The sequence below is a fragment of the Cyprinus carpio genome, chromosome B22, assembly GCF_018340385.1.
Source record: "Cyprinus carpio isolate SPL01 chromosome B22, ASM1834038v1, whole genome shotgun sequence".
NCBI lineage: Eukaryota > Metazoa > Chordata > Actinopteri > Cypriniformes > Cyprinidae > Cyprinus > Cyprinus carpio.
Genome location: NC_056618.1, coordinates 25159360 through 25183224, shown reverse-complemented (window position 1 = coordinate 25183224; position 23865 = coordinate 25159360). Strand labels below are relative to the sequence as shown.

Here is a 23865-nt window from a genome sequence, read left to right as displayed (position 1 = left end):
AAGAAAAAAAAAAGACAACTGGTGATTCTCCACAGGCAACATTGCAGATTTTGTTGCAACATTTCCACTGTCGTGCAATGTGGATTTCCAGTTAACATTACTTTAGGTTTTGACTGATAACCTACAAATATTATCAATGCCAGCTAAATTTATGGTCTTTTCACTTTCGCTGACATTAGCATACTGTAGTCGCGTTTCACCCCCTAGTGGCAGTCGCTTAAAACATTACTACTTATTAGTGTTAATTTTAACGAAAACTGATAAAATGTTCATTGAAGAGCTTTTTCCCCATGACTAAGATGCAACTATGATGAGACGACAATAAGGTCAATATCCGATAACTTGACTATATCAACATGCAATATCGTTGAAGATAAAAGATGAGATTCAAATATATAAAAAAAATATTATTGCAGACCGCTGTACACGCCTCTACTATGTGAGCTTTCATGTATGCGGTTGCCAGATATCAAGAGTTCAAATCCCCAAATCAGAGCTTTTTGCTTTTGTGGTTGCCTAATAAATGAACTAACTCAACCGCTGTTTTAATAGAGAAACGTTATTGAATTAGGAATTGTTGGAATTACTATTAGGAATTTTACTGTTATAATATTTTTTTGTTTATACATTTCTACAAAGTACATATCTAAGTCTTTGATATTATTTACATATTAAAGAACCTATAATATCTAAATATCATGTAATAAATCAGTACGCTAGATGAGGTAAAATAAACCATGTGAATGAGCCCACATTCTGTTGATTTGTACTTATTGGTGAAAGTACAATTTAGCCGACTAAAACTTGGCTAAACAAAAACAGGACAATTTTGACTAAATATGATAACTTAAAAGTACATTTGACACAGGACTAAGATTAATTTAACAGTCTGAGACTAAATAAAAAGTGGCAGACAAAATTAACACTACTGCTTATCACCATGGTGTTATGAATAAATAGTCAGTATGTGAATATTCAAGCAAAACAAATGATTGCTAATATATTTAAAACAAAATCATGAAGTTTTTAATAATCATTTTGAAAATAATTATTTATTAATAATTTAAAGATTATTATTTTACTGCAAACCTATTGATAATTCTCACTTTGCCCTCAGTTTTTAAGCTACATAACATACGGTTGGGTGATCACACAGTCTAGTCGCAAATATTTTTAAACACAACTAAAGTTCAAAACAACTAGATTTTTTTACATAGGTGTATGGTCCAAGCTCCTGTACTATTAATTTGAGTATAAGGACTTATAAGGACTGATGGCATCAGTATCTAATCGTTTTCGAACCTCCATCTTTCGTTTTTTTGGTTTATGAAAGCATTCGTGGCTAATGCGTTCTTGGTGACCTTCACATTGAAGGTTATCAAGGTGAACTAGGGCAAACAATGAAATGAAATATTTCTCCATTGACTGACTCGCCCTTCCGTCTTGATCTATTCTTCAGAAGCGGCAGGTGTTTGCTTGCTTTCTGCGCAACGCTTCAGATTCCTGTTTGCACTGCTGTGGGTTTTGTCCGAATAAACCATCTGGTTCTTCTGCGAGTGTCAATACAGAGACCGCAGTGGTGTGTTTTTCTCATAACCTTGCAAGGGGGTGTGAATCAAGGGATACCACAGTTATTTCAAGTCTTTCTATTTCATTTCGTCCCTCTTTGTTGCACCAGCGGTGGGCAGCGCTGGTGTCTGCGAGGTCAAGTTAGCAGGTCCCTCAGCTGGCATTTACCACGTCTGGCACCGTTGGCATAGCGGGCCACCCTTCTCCACTCTGCTTTCAAGTGCCGACTTGGCGCAACGAAGTAAAACTGTCCATTTGCTCGGGATCGGTTTTTTTGTGGTTTAGTTGTGTTGTGGGGATCAAGTTTCAAAAGTATTATAAATATTTTGGGGAAAAAGCCACAAAACTAGCATTGTTGATTGGATTTATTCTCAGTGTCAGTTTGTATGAGTGTGTATTACGTTATTTGTTTTTGGTGGAGTGTTTATTTTTCCACTTTTCACCTCCGCACACACAATACTACGCTTTGGTGAAAGACGCAGCGGCTCATCGTCTCGGTCTTGTGTTGCCGTGGGTCTATTCCCAGACAGTGAGCGTAATGCAGAGTAATTATTATTTTTATGCCATGTGCTTCCAAAGGCTTTCACTAGAAGTCAAAATGGCTCCCCACTGACCGGCTGATTACCTCTGAGGCCGTGTCCGCACCTGCCTCCAGTCGTACCTTGGCAGAGCTGTACCCCGCTGCCCCAGCGACAGAATGACGGGGCTTAACTGGGATGGTTCTTTACATGTCTTAATTGCCACGTTCACTGCTTTCACTGTCTCAACATTTCACAAGAGCCTTTCTTTCTTTGCTTGCTTTCACAAAAAAGTACCATGTTAATGTTGTGATATTCTTTGAAGTACTGTGGAGACAGCCTGTATTAAAGTGTCATGGTATTACCATCTGATACCATAAATGTACCATGGTAACTTTTCTTTCTTGCTTTCTTGTACGGTTGCTTGATTATCACGGTACTATTACTTTGACTTTTTGACATGGTTCTTTTCTCTTTTCTTCTCTTTTCTTTTCTTTTCTTTTCTTTTCTTTTCTGAAAAAGAGTATTATAGTATTACTTTTTAGACATGTACAATGGCATTATCTTTTTTTTCTATCTGAGAAAGTCAGTGTTGTCGTATCACCTTGACTTTTTACACGTACAGTACCATAGTATTTTCCCTCTTTTGTTCTTTTCTGCTGTTTGTCTGTGGTATTACCTTGATGTTTTTTTCTTTTCCTTTCTAACTGTTCTTTTTTTAGTCTTTTTGTTTCTTTTTCTTTTTATTAAATGCTATGGATATTGATAATTGTTAATTCGTATATAGGGTTGGGAATCGTTAAAAATTTTTGGTTCCGCCTAACGGTTCTGATTCTGGTTCCATTAAAATCATTTAACAACTGTTAAAAAAAGTAAGTAATGTTGAGTAATGCTAGTCCATCAATCAGCATTTGCTTCATGTTTTGTTTTGTTCAATATGTTTTGATGTTTTTTACACTATCAGTAACATTTTGCTTTTCAAGTAGTTCATTTAGTTCCTTGAGGGCTAAGACACTTGTTCATTTCCCTAAATTAATGAAATATAAACTGCTATACATATAACCATGTATACACACACTCCATAAAGCCTCTATTTTACAAATAATAATGTCAGTCAGGAGATGGTGTGATGCAATGAGTGGTTTCCACATTTTTAAACATTTAAAATGCATGAAAATAAATATTTTCTATCACTTTGTTTATCACTCTTGAAATGACCTGTAAATGATCTAACCCTCATACTTGCATAACAATAGCAGTCTGTTTATTTAGTGGTCCCAAGTTGAAGTCAATATGTATATTAATGAAAACATGGGACAAATATAATGTGATTTAGTGGCAGCAAGCGCTGCCAGTACATGTACAGTCAGACAAAATGACGTGCACAGTTATCAAAGGCGCGAGTGCAGTACAGTCGTAGGAAACATGTGTTCGGCAGTTAAAGACACGATGCGGCGCCACGTGGCGAGTCTGTGGAGTGCATGTCATTGGAAACAATGTGCTCAGTAATTAAAGAGGCAGGACGGCATTTCTGTTATTTGGTTTGTGACATCGTTTACAGGAAATGCTGGTGCAATGCTGCTCACAGCACTTGGTCACGTGTCGCACCAGAACCGTTTTCAGAACTGAAACTTAGGAATTGCTCACGGTTCCGGTTCTTTTCAAAAAACTGAACCGGTTCTGAAAAAGAAAATTCTGAGTAAAAATTTTGAATAAGAAAATTCTGAATAAGAACCGGTTCTCGTTTCCCAACCCTATTCGTATATGAATATCAACCCTCGACGGACATCTTGGCATTTGAAATGCCATTGGCTAGTAAATTTTCTAGTTTACTCGCCAGACTGATGAGAAAAAAAAAAAAAAAAAAATTATATACATGTTTGTAAAATGGCACAGTTTTTTAAATATCTGAAAGTACACTCTTAACATCAGCCAGTCAAGCATTATAATATGATAATCAAGTATTATTTAATGATAGAACTTTAGTAGTTAGAATTAAAACTTGATAACCATGTATGAATGCATATTAGTCATTTTAACTGAACTTCGGACTGGTGGTGGTGGTCAAAAAAAAAAAAAATAATTGGGAAAAAATTAACAAAGATACTGAAAAGATAATGATATGAATTCTGCTAATAAGAACAATATGAAACGCACTAAAGATCAATGAGCTGCTGGATTCATGAATATTAATCAGGTTGTGTGCATTCGCTCGAACTGATTTGCTGAAATTAAAACAAGGACGATAATAGGTGAGCGCCAGCCAATGAGATTGTCATTTGCGCATTAGTTCCACCTACTACCAGAGAACCCGGCAGTTCTTAAAAGCTGAAGAATTCTGAAGGAACGCTGTTATTTTGACAGGAAAATACAACAAAGAATATCGTTTTCATGTAGCGCGTCAATTCCCTCTCTCTCTCTCTCTCTCGCTGCATGTGTGAGAAAAGTGATGGCGAGTCGTGCGTCTTCACACTAGAGTTTACGGTACATCAAATACAGATGAACTGAAAATATCAAAGATCGGTAAGCGGAGAGTGAAACTCTGAAGCTCTCAGTCAGAGAGTGTTCGGCGAGTGAAAACACATCTGTGCTTATAACTTATAATTAGCCTCCAACTCACACGCTAGCGAGTAAAATCTAATATTATATTAGCCATTGGCTAATATCAGACATCATTTAGTCACCCAGGTGAATATTTAGTCGCATATGCGAGTGATTTACTCGCAATGTAGAGGGTTAAATATGGTAATCACTCAGTACTATGGCGTACATCAGAATATTATGATATTTCTGCTACTTCATCAGTAACAAAGCAGCACTTTTTTTTCTTGCAACTTTCGCTAACAAAAATGACCAAACTTACCATGGTATTACCATCTGACACCATGGCACCCTTTTGCTTTCTTTGCTTGTTTTTTTTTGCATTGCTAACAGATGGCAATACTGTATTGCTTTATTACCCTGCTTTTCTGATGTACCGAGGTATACTTTAAAGTAACTTTGAGTACAATTTAAATACCATAGTGTATCAATATAGTAATAATTTAGTACTGTTTTTTTTTTGTCTGTTTGCTCTGAATTCTTATCATCTTTTTAACAGAGCTAAAGATGCATCTGTCTCTGAGCTGATCAGGTGTGCTCAAGCCCCTCTGTGTGTTGTGTGTGTGTGTGTGTGGGTGTTTGCGTGCGTTCAAGCCACAGCTGCTTTGTTGAGTTATGATGCTCTCCTCTGTGCTTTTGTGCATTGTTGTCTCCCTTTTAAACACTCAATTTGGCTTCTTTATCTTCACCTACATTCAGATTAAATTGCTTGGTTGTTAATCTCATGCATTATGCCACATTGTTCTATAGTCATGCCACATACATACTTCTCAAAGGGAAAGCTCACAAAGATTTTAGTTTCTTCAGCGTAGATGGCTTTATCAAGATGTTTATGCCGTATCTGTCAGATATTTTGCTCACTGGCATTTGTTCTCCTTCATCTCTTACGTCTGATCTTCATTTTGTCTCATCAGTCTCTCATCCTCTCACTATTTTCTCTTTTGGTCTCATACCTCAGACTTAGTGTGTGTTGCTGTTTATGTTTGTTGGGTCTAAAGGGTGTGACAGGGTTTACGGATTCTTATGATGAATATCAGAAATCTGGTGTCTGTGCTGTTAAATCACACCTTGCTCTGAAAATCTGACCTTGCTTTGTTTACCAAATGTGCAGGTGCCTTGGTTTTCCCTCAGTCTGTTTTGTAGTGATGGATAATCATGTTCTGTTAATATCATTGTGTGAAAAAATCCAATCTGATTTTAGTCACCTGAATTGTATTCGCTATTTAGCATGTCTGCGTATGCAATTAGCAACCAAATTATAACTGTAAATGCAACTTACATGATCAGTCAATGCTATATTAACACTTTTAAAGAAACAGAAATAACTGCGACAGCATGCACAGACAGTTTGTCATGTTTTTCCTGAAGCAAGCCACTGAGGAAGAGGAGTGTGATGAAGAGGCTGGGGGAGGGGCAGTTGACCTGATTTTGGGGGTCTGTGGAGGCTGTGATAGTGGTGTTGTCAGAGGGTTTTGTAATCCAAGGGATGCACTGTCAGATTAGAGGCTGCCCCATATTACAAGACGGGAGAGTCACTAAAAGGCTCAGGACAGATCAAATGCTGGGGAAGGTGGCTTTTCACTTATTTTTTTTCTTTTTCTCCTTATTTATTATTTTTTTGATTTTTTTTTTTCATGTTTTTTTTTGTTGTTGGTTATTTTGAGGTTATTGGTTTTGAAATTAAATGAAAACATTTGTACATTTAGAATGTAATTTTTTTAAAACATTTGTACATTTAGAATATCATTTTTATCAAATATAATTATTTATAAATTCACAGTTATATATGTAAAAGTGTGATATTTTTTTTTTTGTTTTTTATTTTTTTATTATTTTACAATTTTGAATTTATTAGAGTTATTATATTATTTATTGTTATTATTATTCATATTTTTCATTATGTTTGTTGATATATTTTGTTTGTTTATTTTGCCTGTAATTAGTAGCTAAATCTGGGTCTGATTCCAAGAATTCACATGCTCATCATTCAAAAAGTTGCATATTTGTTGATGTATTTCACCTGGTTTTTGTTTTTGGTAATTTTGATTTTTAATAATAATGTTGTATTTTGGTTTAAATGTGTTTATGTTCTAATTATTTGATAAATTATTTTATAGTAAATTATGCATGATTTTTTGGGAATGGACCTTTTTTATGTTTCTCACCAGTGCAGTTTGCATTTTTCATTTCTAAACTAGTTTGGTTGAAATACAGCTTCTGTCTGCTTTAGTATATATTCATTTTCCTGTTGCATGGCACATTTTCAACTCCTTGTCTCTTTAATTTGTTCGCTGATTTATAACGGAAGGTTATTAGTGCATGCTGCAAAGTAAATGTTTGTAGTAATAAGCGTCCCAACGTGTCGCTAATGCCCACCCAAAACAAAGAGTTTGACACTGCTGCAAATTGTGTTTAATTGCACTAATTAATTTAAAGCTTGTGACTGCCAAATTTGATTTTTCAACAACGATATGCGTTAGGCTCGGCGTCAAAACATTAATGTAATTCTGATATTAATACTATGTTTCCTGTTGTGGCTTTTACTTCACAAATGTAATTATTTGGCTGTGGAATTATTATGGTTGACTGAAATGACTCTGGTTTATAATTATTTCTTGGCCTGGTTGTGTTACAAATTAATAGTTTTGACATCTGTTGCTGTTCACAGTTTATGACGTTATAATGGTTTAATAACATGCTGTGATGTGCAAGACAGATCTGATATATCATAATGACCCTTGTGATATTACAAAAACTCGAGATTATATGTCTAATATGACTATTTTTCTAGATTTATTACCCCACAAATATTTTCTTAAATTTATGGCTAAAACTTATAATAATTATTAGGTGGTTTCTTATGTTTTATGTTAAAAATTATAATAATTATTAGTTTGTTTTGTTAGTTTAAATAAATTTTATTGGTTTGAAAAGTAGTTTTTTAATAGTTATGTGATATGTGAAACATTTTGGGGTCGAATTTCTGGAGAAAATAACTAGATTCTGATATATACTATATTATACCTAACACCATTATAGGGTCATACCACCCCCTACTAAGATTAATTGAAAAAATATATATAGCCCTAATGCAGCAAACAAAAATAAGCTCTAATATCAGATATTTTTGGCAAACTGTAGGCACTCCTGATAAGAGAAAAAGAGAGGAATATCGACTTTCTCTGAATGTCCCTCTGCTCTCTCTCCTGTTTGTTCTCTCAGACTTTCCTTCTCTATTGCTATCTCTCGTCTTTCCTGTGCTCCATGCAGAAATGATTTCCATTTCTGAATTAATGAGGTTCAGCTGAACCAAAATCTCTCTTTCTCTCCACCCCGAACCCCCCTCCTCTTCATCGCAGGTTCATGCACAAATACACACTGGCGCTCGCATACTTTCAGTTTCAACATTGCATACCGTCTGCAGAAATGTATACAATTTCAGATATGTATACAACAGAAATAAACATTTATTTCATATTTGGAAATGCTTCACATGTTTGAAACAAAATTGAGTCTCTCATGAACATTGTGTTCGTCTTACACCATTTAGGTTTAATAAACCTATTATGCCTTAAACAGTGTGTATGTCTTAGTTGTGTCTTTTTACATTTAGATGTCAAAACCTGAGAAAAAACAGATTTTCTGTCTCATGTACAAGCTTGTTTTCTTCCTTTGTTAGCTTTTTATATTTTTATGTTGGCGATTTAATGTAAGCACACGGATTGTTTAAAAAACAATTTAAAATTATAAGGAAAATTATTTTTGATAGAGCGAGTTATATTTTCACATAGCTAGACACTAGTCCATTTCTGATTGGCACAGCTTCGATTAACACAATGGTACTGGCTGGATATGCCTCGTGGGTCAGGGCCTAGAATTGGGTCTTGTCACCATGGTAACTTTGTGTAGTGTATGCAGAATACTATAGTGCTTTGGGACCATTGGAGGGTGTTAAATCACCCTCCCTCGTCCACCCCCAACACGCAGAAACTCTACCTAGTTTTGGTTGATCTGTGGTATTAGCACCTTCAATTCGTTGGCTTGTTTTTGCATCGCAATCAATATACTGAATTAAAATAAGGTCAGGATTAACGTAATACAGTTTCTAGCACCTTATAGCTATATGTTTGAAAACCATGTTGCTGGTTGTCTGTCACTTCCTTCGAATTTGAATTTTGCTTTAATGTCAAAGGGAGAAGCAGAGATTGGTCAGTAATCTGCTAAGTAGCATCGATTCAGAGCGTTTAGTTCCTCTGGCTGGCTACTTTGGTTGGGAAGCTAATCAATGCTGTTGAATGGGGGCCTCAGTGATCAGGGATTTCCTACTCCATGCACAGTTCGGTCACATCATTTGTTTTCATTTGGCGTGTGATTTATTCTCTGTAATGGGCTTCATCAGAGGGAAAAGGTTAACACACCTAGCCGAAAGGATTACAGACATAAAGTAGCCAAGATTATGAGGCATTCACATTAATCATTTGTGATGGAAGCATGCTACTCTACTGGGTTTTCATAATAATATGTATAAATTCTTCATTTTTCCATTTCCAGGGGTATCAGAACGAAAAAGCAAGACAGTAAGACTTTCATTTAGAGTTCTCTAAACCAGGGTTATTCAAACTTTCAGCAACTAATATTATTTTTTTTTTTTTAATCAGGAAAACAAGTCTGCTCTGTTACATTTTTGCTGAATTTTTTTTTTTTTTTTAATGGGGGATTAAAGGTTTATATACCTGGCTACATCGGCTTTCCAATACGTTTATACCTGCTGAAGTTTTCTTTCCTTTGCAGTTGGTTCAATCAAAAAATATTGAAAACCCTAATTATCTAACTTTGGACTCATCATTTGCTTTGGCTTTATATTTTTGTTCATGCAGCAGATAACCCAAAGGGTATTTAAAAAAGTACCATAGTAGGAAAGCACTATGGATTAAAAAAGTGCTTTTTTTTGTGGAGATGGTGAGTGCAGGTAGCACTGTACGATAGATCGCAGGACCCCCAAATCACATAGCCAGTTCGGATCAAGGTTTCACATCTAAAACTGCTGGATTTCAGCACCGAGTTACACCAGTGTTTGATATGTTTTCTTTGGAAATGGAAAGGCTGTTAACATCTTTAGGAAGTGGTTCTTCAATCTACTTGTTAACATATTTAGTAATTTTTTCTTTAGTTTATTTCCTTACTGTTCTGTTTGAGTTTTTTCTTTGGAAATTGAATCCCTGCTGGGTTTTATTGGTCTTAGGAGTTGTCCATCACTGCTCTCACTGTTTGAAGAGTTGTTATTTACTGCTCTCTTTGTTTGTGGTTGTTTAGTGGTGTGTCTCTTCAAGACTTTTTGTGTGTGTGTGTACCTGACTGTGGGCTTTTTTTATGTTTTTTTTTTGTTTGGTGTGTTCGGTTTTTCTGCATTGTATTTCTTTTGTGTTGTTTGAACATTGGTTGATAGTTTTGGTCAGTTAAGGTGATGTGACTCTGGAAGGCTGTAGCGATGCTATATGTTCCTTCCTTCCTTCCTTCCTTTAAAAACTATTTGTAAGTAGGGGTGGGCGATATGGAAAAAAATATATCAAGATTTATTTTATTTTTTTTAAATATCACGATTCACGATTTTATCAAGTTGTCTGAGGATAACAACCAAACTAATTTCCCTATTATAAAGACAAAGCCCTTCAAGGTAACAAAATAAAATAAAAAAGGCAGATATTTAGGTCAAAGTGGGCGAAGATAAAAATCTTTGTCATTTTATCTTTGTTATTAAAAAATAAGAACAAAGAGACACATTACAACTATATACATGATATACAAATAAAACAAACAGTGCTTTATTTTCAGGTGAAGATAATTAGCAGTAGCATTCCTTGAATTCAAATATAAAAATAAAACCTCTTGATTATACAACTGTTTAAAAGATCTTCAGTCAAGAATAGAGTGATTTTTTTTCTTTCTTTGCGTTTTGTTGTTTTATCATCGTTACAGCAATAGTTCACCCAAAAATAAAAGTCCTGTCATCTTTCTGTCAATTTTATACCATAATTTACTCACTCAAAAGTTGTTTTAAACCTGGGTTTTATGTTAAATGTTTTGAAGAACTTGTAAAACCAAACAGTTACTGGTCCCAAGTGACTTCCATAGTGCTCCAGTCTACTATCAAATTCAGTGTGGACCAGCAACTGTTTGGTTAGCCACATTCTTCAAAATATTAATTTGTGTTCAGCACAAGAAAGAAATTCATACAGGTTTGGGTGCATTGTATTAGGTAAAGGTTTTACCCATGTTTGGGTAAATGTGAGTGAGTAAATAATGACAGAAATTTTAGGGTGAACTATCCCTTTAATGACTGTCAGCTGCATGTTTAGTACTGTCCCTTTAAGAGCTGCACGCATCTAATATACAGGCACGCATCCGTTTTTTTTCTCAACTATAACCTTTAGACATAACCAACAAGTCTTTTGTGTTTTGACAGTATTAGCAGAAAAGATAACTTAGTTTAGTAACCAGGCGCTGTTTGATAGGCTTTTTAGTGCGCACACCTCAGATGTACGCGACACTCAGAAAAAGCGAATGAAACATTTAACCAGCAAGGCTTTAAAGCCTATGCAAATAATGCACTTTTTTGATTGTGAATAAGTGCAGTGAGAGTAAGTGTACTGTGGGGTTAATCTACCACTGAGTTAACACTGATGTGTGTGTTTTTGTTGTTTATATTGAGTATTGATGCGGATGTTGCAGTGTTGCAAAATGCTACGATATTTCTTCAAAAGCAGACCGTGGAGAAATTTTTTATCGTCCATGATCATTCCCTTCCACCCATTTTCCCATTAGTCCCAGGTATTTTTTTTTAATGTGTATTTTTTTTTCTTTTTTTTTTTTTTTTGTATTTTTGTTTTTCCTAATGCTTCCTTTGCCTTTGTTAATTTTTTTTTTTTTTACCTTGCAGTCCTTTTCTTCCCTGCTCTCCCTCTCTCTCTCTCTCTCTCTCTCTCTCTCTCTCTCTCTCTCTCTCTCTCTCTCTTGGTTGAGGACAAGGAGGTGAAAGCCAAGCGGATTACAGTGGCAGTTTAATCTGGCCGACCTACCAAAGGATTTTTTTTTTGCTGCACTTTTCTCCAAGCTTATGAGGCTGAGGGGTGGGGGGAACAGGTTGTGTGGTGGGTGTAGAGGGGTTAGTAGTTTGTGTAGGGGGATATGTTTGGCTTAGGAACCTAGATTTTTGAACGAATGAGGGTTGTGGATGTTGGGGGTGGTGGTGGTGTTTGGGTGTGGGTGAGAGGGATAGTAATACTATTTTGTTACTAATTTGTTTCCATCTGTCCGGGCATATTGCATCTGTGGCTGTGCATTCCCAGAGTACCAACAAGAAGAATTATTGGATCTTGCTTAATTCTAGGTAGTTTTGTAAAGCTTTTTCAAAAGATAAAACCAACAATTTCTTGTGGTATTAGCAAATATGACAATAAATCACCCAGGTTTTGCAGAAATTGGATGAATCTGTCTCTCATATCAGATGCCAATCATTGCTGTAAGTCCTTACTTCTGTTCTAGTCCTTGAACATGGTAGTTGAGTTGCTGTCTATGCAGGGTCATAAATATGTAGGTTTTTATTTTTTGTATGTTTAGTCATGCTTCACATTGTTTAGGTCTTATGGGTTTGGAACGACATAAGGGCGAGTTTTGATGAAGAGTTAAACAGTTTTAAGATACAGTGTGAATTTTTAAATAGTTAAACCTTTTAAATGTGCTTCTCTCAACCTTGTATTCTTTTCCATTTTTTGTAGCATTGCATCTGTTCAGGTGAGGTCAACTCAAAAATAGCCTAATTATTCAATGCACTTTGTTGTGCCAACACTTCAACTAGTCTTTTTTTTTTTTAAATAAGTATCACTAGTTACATAGTTAATATGACTAATGAAGGCCTAACCTGACCCTTTTAATAACAAATCTTGACACCAATTTACACTATTACCCTACTAATTTGTCTAGAAAGTTTCAACTGCCACAAAACATTAGTTATATAGCATTACTGCATGCAGACACTCAAATCACACCTTGGGAAATGAATACAAGGGCTGTTCCAGTGCAATGATTGAAGCCATACTGTTCCGCTGACAAATCTATCCAGCTTGCTAACCATCACTAACAGAATAGTTGTCAAACAAAGCGGTAGCGCTCGTCTCACTCCACACCTTCTTTGATGTGACTCATATCTCTGCTACTTTCATCATCTCTCTCCTGCTGTGCAAATTTAGAGGGAAGGGGTCCCTCCTTCAATGGGATTAGCTTCAAACTGGTACTTGTCCAGTGGCGTTAAGGTTTTTGAAAAGGGCTTAACTAACCTCCACTCATGGGAGACTTCTGGAGGTTAATGTGGGCTCTCGGATTGTTTGCCTTGCAATTAACATGCTGGATGGCCCTATGGGGGGGAAGTCAAGAGCTGTTATAAGTAAGAAACAAGACTTTAAGCAACTGCACCTATGGATGCAGTTCTCTGCAATTGGCAAAGTCTTCAGTACATGAAGGAGAGGCCTCCAGATGCTTAGATTTTGTTTAGCATGAGAGGCTTCTTATGTATGACTCATCTGTATGCTGTTTTTTAGTTTAAATAACAAGCGTACTTCTATTCCTAAGCGTTCCTAAACATCACTTGCAGAGTAGTGCAGACTCCTTAGTCCCTTGAACTTGGAGGTGTTGTGGACAAGAAACCAGATGTCTCGACCAATGGTAACATCTCACTTTTCAGGAACACAGATGTTTAGTCCATTGGTATTGTATGTGTTTTGGGGAAGAAATAGGATGTGTTTTTGAACCCAAGTCGAAGGGACAGTTGGTGAAAGTCCCTATTTCATGTATTGTCTTGCATCTTGGATTGGCATTGCCTGCTTTTATTTCATGTTTTCTAACTTGTTGACGTCTTTTTAGAGAGCCCAATGGCCTTCTTGACATGGTCCCTGCAGGAAACCTTATTTTAGCCGGTACCAGGTGCACAATGTTCTAGGCGTGTTACATGATACGGAGCGAATGCAGAGGGGATCTGCATGCAGTTCTCCTTTGAGATGGGGCAGGATGCTGGGGCAGTTGGTTTGGAGTGTATTGGTGGAAGGGTGTCTGAAAGGTCATGTGGAGGGTGTAGGGTGCCAGGAATAGGGGTGTGAGATGCCTACTCTGTTTGTTGGCTCTGGGAGGACGTTCTGTCAATTGGCCAGTCCATGCCACCCCTTGACCTCTCGGTGTCCCATCAGATTAACAATGGTGGGTCAAAGAAGGGCAATGCTTCTTTTCTCCCCCTTATCCTTGTGTCCTACTCTTGTAATTTTCTTAGATCAATTCACATAGTCTCATTTCACCAATGTCTATGTGTATTGGTTTCTTCTCTCTCCATCCCTCTTTGACTCTCATTCTACCTCTCAAAAATACAGCGTTCTCTGGATCCGAAATGCCTGAGGGACGGAACACAGACAGGACCTGTCACCATGACAACGGCTTCTGTGAGCTGCCTGACACGCAGACTCTATTGTGGGAGGGGGTGGCGAGAGAGAGACAGAAAGAGAGAGAAGGGAGGGTGTGGAATCAGACAACCCCATTTTCCCCCCCTGGGACTTTGCAGTTTGCTTGTTTTCACATGTAGAATTAGCATAAAGACAGAGAATGTAAGAGATACAGAACAGTATATCAAGATTAGAGCGAAAGGCTGGGAGTTTGCCGGACACATGTCCTCTTGGTGTCCCAAGGGTCTGAATGCCCATTTATTGTTTGAGGTCTGGATCAAACCCACATAATTTTCACATTCTATTGCTGAACACTTTGACAACAAATATTTGGTTTCCAATGTCACTGTAATCACATTATAGCACAAGTGAAGTTGCATTCCATCCATACTTCCTACAGGGCTAATGCAATTAAAATGAGCTCGACTGATTGGATTGTTAATTCGTCAGATCTTAGTAGCAGTATTGTAGTTCCTCTGACAGAAACGATCACTATCAAGTGAAACTGTTGACTCTGTGCAGATTCATGGCTTTTGCGTTCCTTTTCTGTAAAGATGTGGTGGGATTTGCAGTGCGTTGGGGTCAGTTGGAGACTTGATGCCGGCAGTGAGCCTGAAGAGTGGAAGAGAAAGTGCTTTCCAGGTGGAAATTATCTACAGATATGGGGATGATCAAGCTTTAGATGCACATTAGTTTATAATATAGATAAGATAATGAAATGATTGATTAAGTTGTTTATTTTATGTTAGTCTTTGTTGAAGAATCTTTTGTGTGATAAAGGTGCATTTTCTTTAATTGTATTTAATTAAATTGAGGTTGAAATTTGGTTTTATTGGGTTAAGTGACTTTTTTTAATTTTATATAGTTTTTTTTTCAATGGAATTGGGGTGGAGATTTGTTTTGGTTGTGTAGGGGAATTATTCTGTGTAGAGAGATTTCTGTGAGGCTGTTTATTTATTGATGGGATGCTAGCACAGGTTAGCATGACATGCACACGTTTGTACACTGCTGTTTGAGAAAAGCATTGTGTACTTGAGCTCCTGTATGCCTCTACTTCTTCAGCAACTGTGATTGTGAGAAGTTAGGTGCTTTTGATTCCTTAAGAGGACATTTTATTTTTGTATTCTTTTGAAGATAGGTTAGCATCAATGTTACCACATCTATTGACAGTTTTATAACTTTCGGTGGAAGTAAAGAACTTGAGTTATTGTAGATGGAAGACAGATTTGACTAGTGGGTGGGCTGACCACTGTTGGCCACAGCCGGTTACAAGTTGGCTGACTCTGTTTCAGTGGTTTCATTCACGATGTGCATAAAGGGATTGTGGATTTGGACATCTGAGGGAACCCAAAGCCACTTTAACCAGGCTGAAGCTTGAAGAACGGGGAAACTTGTTTGGGCTCTTGATGTGTTGTGTCTGCTTTTCATTTGCCTAGACTTTGTGTTCTTGTTAACTACGTTATTTTTGCCACCACAGCTTAATTCTTCTCACTTTCTTCTTATCATTGTTCATCTAGGAATTCAACCTGCTCATAGTTTTTGTCCTTGATTGCGTTTCTTTTTTGTTGGTGCCTCAAGCGCAAAGGTCCAGCGCTACAGACCCTTCATTGTCTAAGGAATGTTCGTGTTTCCCTTCTTCAAGCCCCTGTCTGGCAGGACCGAGGCCCTCTCTTTTTCCTTTTTCTTCCAGCTCCTCTTGGGTACCCACAGCCTGCTTGGTTTCTTACTCTTTCCCAGCGTTCAGACTCCGTGAATGTTAACTATAGTATGCTAAGCTCCTTAACCCTGTAGTGGGAACTCCAGAGACTCTTTCCAAAGAGGAATGATTCTGCCTGCTTAGAGGGCATACTTGAAGAGAAAGGAAAGCAGAGAGAGAAAGAAAGGGAGGGAGAGATGGGAAACTCCCCTTTTCAGCAGGCAACATCAATGGTCCCAATGGGAACGCCCTTCCCGCCAACCATTCTTGCAATGTATGGATTGTAATATGACCACCTTGCATGTTTCACATTAGAAATAGGATGGCAACACTGACATTAAAACCTTCCTACGTCTTACCCAACCCTCCACCACCCCCCCTTACATTTATCAGTCTCTCGCTTTTAGACGTTTCTAAACGTGTCTTCACTTAGAATGAGCCATTTTTCTTTCCATCTTCTCTCTGGATGTTAAGAACTGTGCATTGGCCTCAAGTTGACATGAAAATAACAGATCAATGATGTGTGAAGTTGATGTTGCTTATAGAAAGATGTTGATGTACGGTATCTTTTTGGGTTTACTTGGTTGTTACTATGAATTTAATAAAAAAAGGGTGATGCCAGAGCTCTAAATTTCATTTTTATTAAAACACAAATCTGTGTGGTATATGAATGTCTTACTTCCTCATAGACCTAGTTTTCTCTTAGTAATTTGGAGCTTATTACAGTGTTTTTGTATGTGTGAGGCCATGGTAAAATACCTGACATGGCCAATAAGGTGGCGAACAGGGTCGTGCCCAGTGGTGCACTGCATGTGTCGTATCCCAACACCATTTTGCTGCTGTCGGTCTTGCTTAATTTACATGTAAGCTAATCCTGTTTGCATTAACTTTCGGCATGTTGGCTTCTTTTACTGCAGTTTTGTATTAGCTTAATTTTTGTGTGGGATTATTATTTTTTGATTAGTTTTTGAAATGTTGTATTCTTTTTTGTTTTGCATTGCTAATGGAGTGTTTGAATATGCATCGTGGGATTTTCTTTGAGTCGTGACTTTCCGAGTTCAAGGCAGATCAATTAAAGTTTAATGTTTTTGTCAGTATTATTCATAATTAAGGTTTTGTTTTTTGTTTTTGCACTGTTTACTGTTTTATAGTGTTTAAGCACTGTTATTGAACAGTTTAGCTAGTTTCGAGCACATAAATTACAAAATGCCTACATCAACATGCTAAATGGCTAATGTACAACCTTAGCACTTTTTGTTGTATTATCAATGACATTTTGTTAATATTAAAACATATTGTTTTCCAATCTAAGTATGAACTTCCTAGTAAGTATTCACATTAGCTTTTTTGGCTCAGTGTTGTTCAGTACAGTAAATTAGTATGGTAATGGCTAATGTAAATAACAGGTAGAGCTGGGCTACGCATAGCTATTTATCTGTCTGTTTGTTTCACAGTTATACTGCTGCTTCAGCATTTCAGAAGGTGTTCTGGGCGGGAAACTTTCTCTCCAACTGTCCACACACATTAACACGCTTGTCTCTGTACATGGCTTATGATTAGCCCTTGAGCAAGCATAATTGTGGGCCACTGAGATTGAGAAAGCTATGGGGTTCTGGGAATATAGTGTGTGTGTGTGTGTGTGTGTTTGTGGGGTGGGGGTGTACATGAGGGGTTTCCTCAGCAGATTTGTTTACTGGTAATTAATTCACCTGATTGATACAACAGCTGTTGACACCATGGGAGGGAAAGAGAGGGAGTGACGGAGAGAGAGACCCCTTGTCATAGTGGCTTCCCTATGTTACACAGTGTAGATTGCCGTCCCAGCGCCCCATTGATTAAAAGGCACATCTGTCAGCCAGCACGGCTGATTATGGCTGCCAGTCCTCACTGGCTAATCTTTATGGAGTCAACTTCACTGACAGAGTTATTGAAAATGGGGGATGTTGGGAGAAAGAGCGGAGGAGGCAGTGAGTGTGTCGAAATGCAGTAAAGTTCTTGTAGCTTGGATGTTTATTTCAGAATGTTTAAAAAAAAAAAAAAAAACGCATTTTGACTAGCAATGTCACAGTAATGAAATTTCAGTCAAATCAAATCAATACTATTCAGTCAAATCAATGTACTGATATACTGAGGTTAAAGGGATAGTTCACCCAAAAATGAAAATTGCCTCATGGTTTACTCAAATACAAATAGAATCAGAGTTTTATTAAAAAATGTCTTTCTTTTTCCAAGCTTTACAATGGCAGTGAATGGGTGTTGAGATTTTGAAGTCCAAAAAGGTGCATCTATCCATGATTAAAAGTGCTCCACATGCCTCTGGGTGTATGCCTCAATAATGTCATATTGTTTATATGTAAAGTCGAGATAAATTTTATGCTTACAGATCTATAATTTCCATTCCACTGTGCCACTTGTTTAGCATGTGCTGAGTTGCCAGTGACTTGTTACCAGAGTACATGTGCTTGTGTTTGTGGGCTGGTGATCTGGGTTACCCTGCTCGTCTGAGCACAGATAAGGTAGGATCCATTCCTCATCCTGGATCCCTGCTCCAGATCGATGCCCAGATTAAGCCTTTCCCAAGCTGTCTGCTGGCCAGCCTAGCCCCACGATTGATACTGATAATTAAAATAGCAGTGGCTAATTACTTTAGAGGGTTTGGACAGTGTTATATTTTTTTTGTGTGTGTGTGAATGTATGTGTGTGGATTTTTGGTGAACGTATTGGATTATTTGTGTTTGTTTGTGTGTGTTTTGTTGTTGGGTGCTTTGATCTGCTTTCTTTCTGCTATTATACAATCAATAATGTACCCAAAATAACGATGCACATGCTGTGTTGCATGCTTTAAAAATCTGTGTGTGCATGTGTTTGTGTGTGTGTGTATTTAATGTGTTTGTAAAACTGTAATCTGAGTACAAAAGTCACAGTTTTGTTAAAATTTACTTGAAAGTTTATATTAAATTAAAATTATACGCTGACTTTTTTATCATTTAAATGTCGGTGTGGTCACATGAACAAAATTTTGGCAAAAAAAATTTTGTGGCCATTTTTGTCAAATCTATGTGACAATCTTTAATCCATGAAATCTGTTTGGGAAAATCTTTCCCCCCCTTGTGCGAAATTCCTACTTAATCGATGTTAAACGTGAATGTGCCTTAGTGCTCAAAACCTTTGGAACGATCCGTACATGTATAATGTTTTTGCTACAAAGCATGGTGTGAGAAGGGTTAACAGGAGCTGGAATGTGTCTGTTTATGTTGTCGAAAGGGAGCAGTAGCAAACAGCCAGGCCTATCAAAAGCCACAGGCTCCTTTATACTCTATCTTCATTCTCCTTTCTCTGTTTCTCTCGTGCTCCCTCTCTTTCGCTCCCTGGTCGGGCAAGTGATTGACGGCCTGAGGGTTTTAATGGGCACCGGAGAGCGGGAGAGCCAAGGTCTGGGTTGTCATGGCAACAAGGCGATTGGGCCCTCTGCCGCTCTACCTGAGTGCAGTGGAGTCGCGCTGTGTGCGTATGTGTGTGTGTGAGCTACCAATGACTCCTGTTCCCGCGGATGGGCCGCTGGTCATTCTGGCCAGTGATTTTCTTTTCTTTTAGCTCATCTCTTTGTTTTAATTAAAGTATTCATCCCCCCGCCTTCTGCATTTTAACTTGTTCATATATGCTGTTTGAACCATTGTGCTGGTTAAACCTACACTAGCCACTGTGTAAACAAAATCTCACCGGTCCAATCTGTCACTCAGCCCCTCCCTCTCCTTAACCAAACACACTCGCCATCCCTCCACTACATGCAAACACTGCGCCTGGCCGTACCTCACCTGTTATCTGCCCAGCGCCAGCCTCCGGCCCCTTTTTCTTCCCTAGTTTATGAGAAAGTGCGTTCTTGTATATAGATTATATGCAAATCTGTGTAGTTTCTGTGGTGGTTGTTGCTGGAGGTTGTTATTTGTATTTTTTTTGTATGTATATTTGTGGGGTTTTTGTTGTGGTTGTTTTTGGTTTCTTTCTGTTGTGGTTGTTTTCATTTAGTTCCAAACCTATGTGACTTTATTCTTTATTAAATGTAATGGTGATGTGTTTATGTTTAATAGTTCATGTTGTTGTGTGTTTTTTTGTGAAAGCATATTGTGAACAAAGCTCTAAGAAGCTTCATAAAAGTAGTCCATACAACTTAAGCTCTATATTCCAAGTTTACTGAAGCTATATGATACTTTTGTGTAAGAAGAACCAGACAAAATTTAAGTCATTCACATCTAGCATGATATTATAATGATAACTATTAGGGCTGGGCGATATATCTAATGATATGATCATGCGTATCTAGTCAGTAAAGCCGGTTCCCTGATTAGTGCTAAATCGCCATCACCTGCTTTCAAAGGGAGCGGCATTTAATAGACAGAGCCGTAGATCACTGACAAGGTACGCAATATCGCGTTCATTATCAAAGGCGATTCATCTGGGATAATGAACGCGATATTGCGTAGCTTGTCAGTGAACTACGGCTCTGTCTATTAAATGCCACTCCATTTGAAAGCAGGTGATGGTGATTTAGCGCTAATCAAGGAACCAGATTTACTGACTAGATGCGCATGATCATATCGTTAGATATATCGCCCAGCCCTAATAACTATAATGTTTTAATAATCGTTCTAATTCTATGAGAATATGGAAGTCCTCACCACAACTACAAAGGCTGATTTATACTATTGCATCGGACATACGCCGTGTCAGTTTTCATTTATACTTCTGTGTCGTTGTCTGTTTCGACGTGCAGTACACATGTTAACCGCTAGTCTGCAGTGTCCACGGCCATGTTGCTTGTGTGACCCGCAGTACCACGCAAAAGCCGAAGAAGAAGCTGCTTGGCGGAGAAGCATCAGCCGTTACGGCGGCAAATAACAGGTTAACAGTTCAGAGAGGGTGCTTCAGAAAGGCGGGGCATAGAGGAGGAACAATAATGTACATTATATGAAAAATAATGTTTTTTTTGTTTTTACCTTAAATCGCATAAACATATTGCATTACACCAAATACACAAAATAATGTTCTTTTTAGCAGCATCATATGACCCCTTTAACAATAACGACATGATTAACACTGAAAACATTGACAGCCAATCAGAACCCATTTAACTTTAAAGTGCTTGAACATTTACCTAAAGCAGCAGATGACAAAACTGCTGTGCAGTTATAATAAACAAAGGAATTGTCCATTGGTGTGGACATTATGTTCATCTTTATAGTTGTCTGTATCGTTCTTGGTGTGAATGGGCCTTTATTCTCTAAGTTCATTTTGACACATTTGAAATCTCTGAAAAATCCATTAATGGAACCAGAAGTCATGGAAAACATTTAAAATTGAACTATTTCTTGGTTTCTTAAACTTAGGTGATGGTGGGATGAAGCCCTAAAGGAATTCTAGTATTTGGATTTACGAATGGTAAATGGCTTTTTTGTTGTTATTTTTGGATATATATATGTGTGAGATATAGAGAGGGGTATTATTGTGTATGTGTGTGTGTGTGTTTTTGTGTGTAACGGTGCCCTTTGCCCTCTCAGGGTCAGCGGTGAGTGTCTGGGCTATTTAGGGTCAGCGGTACTGAGGCGATTTACCCTCCTCCACTCAGACAAGAGTGAGGGATATGATTACAGGGTGGAGGAGGGGGCGCTGGGCCATGTGTAATCCCTGTCTACCCCTTCTTTATCGTCATGGGAAAGACACGGCTGAGTTTGGCTTTTGTCTGGGGTGTGGGGGGCCCAGGCTTTAACCTGAAGAACTGCTTACATATGTGACGAGAGATTATGCTTTTATGTTGTTGTATTTTGGAATTGTTATTGGCGAAAGTGGAATTATTTAATGTATTCTATAATACATACAAACTTTAAATTAATAGTTTGAATGGCTAAAAGGTGGAATTTGCTTTGGAATTTTTTACTATTTTTAGAATTTATTTTCTGACCAGGCTTTGCTTGTTTCTCTGTTTCAGAGTGCGGCAGCAGCTCCCAGTCCTGTGATGGGCAACATGCCGCCCAATGACGGCATGCCAGGTGGACCCATGCCTCCCGGTTTCTTTCAAGTAAGAGCTGCTCTCTCCTCCCCCATCCTCCCGTTCAACCTCCTCCTTTAACCCTGTGCATTAAGTTTTTACCATTTTTTTCTGTCCCTATCCCCACCCCTCCTTTCGCTTACCCCCTTTAGTTCTTCTAATCCCTGTCCAGATGTTTATTTCCCGCTATCTCTCCCTCTCCGTATTTCCATTCATTTCCATTTTGCGTGTCTAAATTAGTGGTTCAGTACAGTAGCAACTCACACTGACACAAACAGAGAGTCGTGGCCCCTGATCTGAGATAAGTGTGAATGTCTCGACAGTTTAATCCCTAAGGCCAAAATGGTTAAAAACATGCGTGTTTGGTTGTAGCTCTTTGGCAACACACATCTAACAACATATCTTTGTATTGTAAATTCTAGGCTGGGATTTGGGGAAATGCTTAGGGGCATAGTTCCCAAAGTCAAGGTGCCTGTGGGAGTTCCTCTACCATAGTGATCTTTATTGAGCTATTTATAGTTAGACAAAGCTAGTCACCTTCCTAAAAAAAACACACACTACCTTAGGAAGACAAATTCTGTATCATAACCCTGAGTCCAATTTATGTAGGCCACTTAATTAAGCTATTATATCAATTAATTTCTGTTTTTAATTCAAGCCATATACAAATTGCATCTCTATATTCTATATTTGCTTCTAACTTCAAAGGATTTAACATCTAGTTTAAGATATGTTTGATCAATAATCAGTTGCAGTGGATAGCAGGGCAGATGGAGCATCCCATATCCAAGATACATCAGGTGACGCTTCCAGTAGAATAGATAGAGGATCCAGTATAGTCAATAAAAGATAACATACGAGATGGAAGAGGCGGTGCAATGATTTCAATATTTAGTAAAACATCAGATAGGTGTAGAGTAGATAGAAAATCAGATAGCGTGGCAGATAGAGCATCCCACAAAGTCAATGTATACTATAAGATTCATTAGATCGAAAAACTGATACTGTGTATTTAAAATCTTGTCAAACATCAGGTAGATTAGATGGAATATGGAACATCGAACTCTGATAGAGTAGACAGAATATCAGAGCACCTGATAGAGCAGCAGATACTTTGACAGAGATGGATATCAGTAGGTTAGATAGAGCACCCAAAAGGGTAGATAGAATGTCAGATAGAAGATAAGGAAAGAGTGGCAGATAGAGCATCCCATAGAGTGTATATGTAACAAGATTCATTCGATAGAAAATCTGATAGTGTATTTAACGTCTTGTTGAACATCAGATAGATTAGATGGAACATCTGATAAAGCACCTGACAGAGCAGCAGATAGAGGATCCAATTGAGTCAATGAGATGAGAAGATCCAATACAACAAATTGAACATTAGATAGGTTAGAGCATCCGATAGAGTGGCAGATGGAGCATCCTATAATTAAGTATAACGTCAGGTAGAGTTGCAGAGAGAAATGCTTTCAGAATGTTGCCGATTGTCAGGTAGAATAGCTGATAGAGCATCCCATAAAGCAGCAGATGCTGAGATGATCATCAGGTAGAGCGTCATATGGATTGGCAGACAGAACCCTGATATGGTCTTTGAGTTGAGGAGGAGAGTGTTAATGTTGTATGAGCAATGTTCAGAGCAGGGAGCGATCTGACTGTTGTGTGAGTGACATTGCATTCTATAAATAGTGTTTGTGTGCATAAGAGTGGGAGAGAAAGAGAGAGAGAACTAAGAAAGGGGGGAAGAGGGAGGACTTTGTGCTTCACTGCAGTAATTCCCTCTTGGTAGCAGCCCAGGGCATGGCAGAAGAGAGGCATGGAGAGAGTGAAGACAAAATGAAAGCATGAAAGATGAAGGAAGAGAGAGATGGCAATGTGGCAACAATTGCAAGAAGACAGGCCCACGTGCGTTCCTTGTACGCTCCCCGATTCCACGCGACCAGTGGCTGTGGT

The 23865-nt window shown here is 37.9% G+C and overlaps 1 protein-coding gene across 1 annotated transcript in view; it reads left to right on the top strand.

Annotated features, from left to right (window-relative positions):
* The window catches only part of ssbp4 (single stranded DNA binding protein 4), a 63032-nt gene that overhangs the window by 28827 nt on the left and 10340 nt on the right, over positions 1–23865 (top strand). Inside the window, exon 5 of the mRNA XM_042749552.1 lies at positions 21850–21939. Coding sequence (XP_042605486.1) covers positions 21850–21939 — 90 coding nt within the window. The remainder of the gene's footprint in view (positions 1–21849; positions 21940–23865) is intronic.